The following is a 5,000-nucleotide window of genomic DNA, read 5'->3' as shown; positions in this document are numbered from 1 at the left end:
ATGTTTTACACCAAACTTGCATCTGTGACAGACAGTTGTCCTCAGCGAGATATTCGTATTGTTCTGGGTGACTTCAATGCGTTATCCGGCTGCGATCGAGTTGGCTATGAGATGTCTGTCGGTCCCAGAATTTGAGGATTTCTGGCTCCTGGTAACAGCGTTTTGACCTGCATTGTTGGACTTGGTACAGCGATACGGGTAGTGTGGCCAAGGAGATTGACCACATCCTCGTTAGCACTCGATGGAGGATCCTCCAGAACTGCAGGGTGTATCGGAGATAGTTGTGGCCACTTTAGAACCCCCCCTCACCCCTGGACAGATTGAGAGAGGACGAGTGTGCCCAGGGGTTTGCCGAGGCTACCTCTGGTCGCCTCACAGCACTCAAGGGACTGACAGATCCTGTTCTTCTGTGGGATACCTTCAAGCGAGAAACGCTTGATGCAGCTCAAGAATCCATTGGTGAACACCCAAGTGAAAGACAGAATTCCATCTGGCAGGAGACACTGGAAGCCACAAGTGCTTGTTGTGCGGCTCATTGTCAGGGGATCGCAACTTGCAGTTTATCAATAATCTTGCAGAGGAGGTCGAAACCCATTTCCTAGTAAATGTTCTTCGTCCTGCCTACCAAGCCCTGTGAAAGCCGAACTCCAAGCCCTCCTCACAGACGACTGCAGTCTGCTCAGCAAGTGGCCAGATAATCTCAGATCCTGATGGGGTTGTGTGTGCATTGGGCTGAGTATTTTGAGCAGTTGTATCAGGTTGATCCACCAACAGTTAACATAGATGCGGTTAATCTTGAGATTTCTCTGCCAGACCCACCCATCAGCGAGGATCCACCCTTCCTGACTGAAGTCAGGGGGGCGATCTCCAAGCTTAAGAGTGGTAAAGCAGCAGGTGTTTGTGGCATCCCAGCTGAATTGTTAAAGGATAGTGGAGAACCTATGGCAAGGGGCTTGCATGCAGTCTGCCATCTGGCAGACTGGTACCATTCCCCCTGACCTGCTGAGGGGTGTGGTCGTCCCTCTCTGAAAGGGAAAATGGGAGATCCTGAGGCTAAGAGGAATTCCAACAGGGATTATTGGACTAATAGCAAACCTGTATACAGGCACTGAAAGTGCTGTAAAGTGTGGTTGGGGCCTGTCAAGCTTCTTCCCTGTTAGTTCAGGCGTGAGGCAAAAACTTTTCTTTGTAAAATATTCTCAAACCAACCCATTGCCCCTACTGTTAAAAAAGACCATATATACGTTAAACTACCGTACATGTTTTGAAATCATGGAGCAACTAAAATCACTGTTACTAAGTGATTACCCTCAAATTAAATTCACTTTTGTCTTCATCAACACCAATAATATAGCCTGACATCTAAAACAACCTTTGAGATGTAACACAAAGGCAAATCCTTCAGGAAGCCACAGTAAACTGTAGTAAACCATCTTTCTCGGCAACAAGAGAACACTCTCTAATCCACTCACACCCTTTCTCCAACACAGATTTCAGTATTTTATCTTCCTATTCCTCCTGCCCCTCAGCCACCCTGGGGTGGCTGAGGGGCAGGCAGCAACCAATATGAGTGGATTTGCTGGGGGGGGATGCAGTCCCTCCCACCCAGCAAGCGAGGAGGGCTGTGGGTTCTGTTGGGAGGGCACATGTTGGGGTGCAGGATCAGAACGGATCGGAGAGGTACTTGTCGTGCCTGCATCCCGGCAGGCGCCAACCCAGCAAGAGGCCTGTGGGGTAAAGCCCTTGGGAACCCCACAGGCAGACATTGGGCTCCACAGCCTGTTGACCCTCTTTATTTGGGTGGCAGAGGCGCCGTCCGCCCAGAGTGACCGCCCAAGCCTGTCGAGGTAGGAGGTTGGAACATCTGGTCCTTGCGGTAGGACGAGCGGTTACCTCTGCTATCGAGGGAATTGGAGCGGTTGGGAGTTGAGGTGGCTGCCCTCTCGGAGGTGAGAAGACCTGGCAGCGGCACGATCGGTATGGGTGGCTACATCTACTACTGATCAGGCCGCGGCACTGGTCATCTCCTTCAGGGAGTAGCCAAAGCCATCTCCCTCGGTAGTTGAGGTAACGCCGGTTGATGAGTGTATTATGGCATTGAAACTGAAGCATGCCTTTGGCTTTATGTCTCTTATTGCTGTGTACTCTCCTATCGATGTTTGCAAACTCGATATGAAAGAGGCGTTCTATGCCAGACTCACATGTGTGGCAGACAATTGACTCCCCGCGAGACATTCGCATTGTTCTGGGCGACTTTAATGCAGTATCTGGCTGTGATTGAGCTGGCTTCGAGATGTCTGTCGGTCCCCATGGCTTGGAAGCTGATCTCAGCAGTGAGAACAGCCTCCTTCTCTGGTAATTTGCTAGGTCCCAGAGAATGAGGATTTCTGGCTCCTGGTATCAGCGCTCCAACCCACCTCATTGGACATGGTAAAGGGATATGGGTACTGTGGCCAAGAAGATCGACCACATTTTTGTCCGCATATACATATATACATGTATATATATATACATATATATTTACACACACACACATAAATATATGTATATATACATATATACATAAACATACATACATAAATATATATAAATATTCATATAGCAGGTGCATTCTGCCCCCAGAGAGTTCTGGGTCCCTGCCCCAAGCTAGCAGTTGGGGTCGGGCTGGCAACCCAGTCCCGTAAAAACCCTCACCAGCAGGCAAACCAAGAAAAGAGAGAGGGGGTCGGAGCCATCTGACTCCGACCCCGATTTAAGGCTGGGGTTCCTGATCCCTGGCTCGGCGTCCCTAGCAGGCTCGACATCCGAGCCGGGATGTCGAGCCTGCTAGGACAAGTGCATGGCAAAGCCCTCCCAGGGAATCCTGCACCCTGAGGCGACGTGGTGGGTGGGATGGCCCCCCCGATCCTTGCTCTACCTCCTTGGGAGGCTTGCCTGGTTGTACTGAGTCGTCGCCCGGCCGGAGGCCCACAAATGGGCGAGCATGCTGTGTAGTGGCCTGAAACATCCTCAGTCTCTCGGAGGATGATCGAGCTGCTCTCTCTGAGGTGCGACGGCCTAGCAGTGGTGAGACCAGTAGTGGGAGTTATACCTACTGCTGGTCTGGCTGTAGCAATAGCGCGCGCCTTTGGGGAGTCGTGGTGGCTGCCTCTGACTGCTTCCATTCCTCAGTCAAGAAGGTTACCCCTATTGATGAGCGCATTCTGCTTGTGAGAATAAAGCACACTTTGGGCTTCATATCTCTAGTGGCAGTTTATGCTTCTACTGAGGGAAGTGGGCTCGAAGAGAAAGAGATGTTCTACACCAAACTTGACTCTGTAGTGGATCAATGTCTCCGGGTGGACACCCTCCTGGTCTTGGGGGACTTCAATGCAGTCAATGGCACTCACAGGGAAGGATACGAGCTATGTATAGGTCCCTATGGCTCTGGTACTAGGAACATCAATAGTACATACCTCTGAGGAGGCTGAGGATTGCGGGTTCGTGGTACTAGAGACGAGATCTACACTGCTGGACTTGACATTCCAATACTGGCGCTGTAGCTAAAGAGATCGACCATATTCTTGTGGATACTCGCTGGAGGATCCTTCAGAACTGTAGAGTTTTTAAGAGTGCTGAGTTCTTTGCTACCGACCACACTATAGCTCCGCCTCAGATCTAGACACATCCCGAGATCTCACCAGCATCTCAAGAGGCTCAAGAGTGAGGAGGTGGCTCAGGAGTACTCAGTGGCAGTCTCAAATCGGCTTGAAGTGCTTGGCACTCTACAGGATCAGCTGCTGAGGAGTGCCTTGGGGTCCAACCTCGGCGAAGGAGGCATGTTGTCTCGGACGAGACGCTATACACTATAGAGAGGGGTCATGCTGCCATACTGAATGGAACTGTCTCGCTCTGCAAGGGCCTCTGAGAATGGACCAAGAAAGGTACTTTAGGGGCATCGTAGAAGAGTTGGAAGGTCATTTTGCCCAAAATGACCTTCGACCTGCTTTCCAAGCCCCGAGGGAACTTAGGTCGAAGTCCATCTCTCAACTGGGCTTGGTGAGGGCAGAGGATGGTTGCATTGTGTGGGAGCCGGATGAGTATAGGTCCCACTGGGTTGAGTACTTTGATTAACTGTATAGGGTAGATCCTCCATCTTCACAACTACCGTTGGCTAGCACACAGCCACTAGTGGCTGATCCACCAATCAGTGAGACACCACCTTCCATTGAAGAGGTGAGAAGGGCGGTGTCTGTGGGGTTGCTTCGGAGCTGTTGAAGCCATGATCTGTGGTTTGCATGCAGTCCTGCCTGCCGTTTGGGAGACTGGTACCATTCCCCCTGACTGGAAAAGGGGCTTGGTCATCCCTATCTTGAAAGGGAAAGGGGGCCAAAGGGACTGTGGCAGCTACAGAGGTATCACATTGCTCAGTGTACCAGGCAAGGTCCTTGCTCATCTGCCTTTGGCACGAGTGCGCGACCACCTTTTACGAGCACAAAGACATGAGAAGTCTGGTTTTACACCCAAGAAGTCAACTGTAGACCGTGTCTTATCACTTCGTGTCCTTGTGGAACGCCGACTTGAGTTTCAACAAGGTATGCTTGCAGCTTATGTTGATCTCAAGAAGGCTTTCGGCTCAGTGCACCGGGAGAGTGTCTGGAGCCTACTGGGTCTCCGTGGGATCCCCCCTGGGATTATTGATTTGCTGTCTGGCCTTTATACAGATACCGAGAGTGCTGTCAAGTGTGGGGAGGGCATCTCTGCCTTTTTTCCGGCTCTTCAGAGCACTGGTGATTCCGGTCTTACTCTATGAGTGTGAGACCTGGACACTGAACAGTGCTCTGAAGGCCCGTCTTGACTCCTTTGGTACTAAGTGTCATGGGGCATACCTGGAGGGACCATGTGTCTGTGAGGTTTTCAACCTCCTTCCCCCCCCACTATACCCACTACCTATCCCCCCCCCTTCCTTGCTCCGATCCTTCTATCCCTCTCGTCCCCTTATCCGCACCCTCTTCCTGTCC

The 5,000-nt window shown here is 51.3% G+C and overlaps 1 protein-coding gene across 1 annotated transcript in view; it reads left to right on the top strand.

Annotated features, from left to right (window-relative positions):
- The first annotated feature begins 3,970 nt into the window (after positions 1 to 3,970).
- Positions 3,971 to 5,000, top strand: part of LOC125040661 — a 12,518-nt gene continuing 11,488 nt past the window's right edge. The window contains exons 1-2 of the mRNA XM_047635333.1: positions 3,971 to 4,038; positions 4,122 to 4,215. Of these exons, the coding sequence (XP_047491289.1) occupies positions 3,971 to 4,038; positions 4,122 to 4,215 (162 nt within the window). The remainder of the gene's footprint in view (positions 4,039 to 4,121; positions 4,216 to 5,000) is intronic.

The sequence above is a fragment of the Penaeus chinensis genome, chromosome 3, assembly GCF_019202785.1.
Source record: "Penaeus chinensis breed Huanghai No. 1 chromosome 3, ASM1920278v2, whole genome shotgun sequence".
Taxonomy (NCBI): domain Eukaryota; kingdom Metazoa; phylum Arthropoda; class Malacostraca; order Decapoda; family Penaeidae; genus Penaeus; species Penaeus chinensis.
This window is presented reverse-complemented; position numbering and strand designations above follow the sequence as displayed.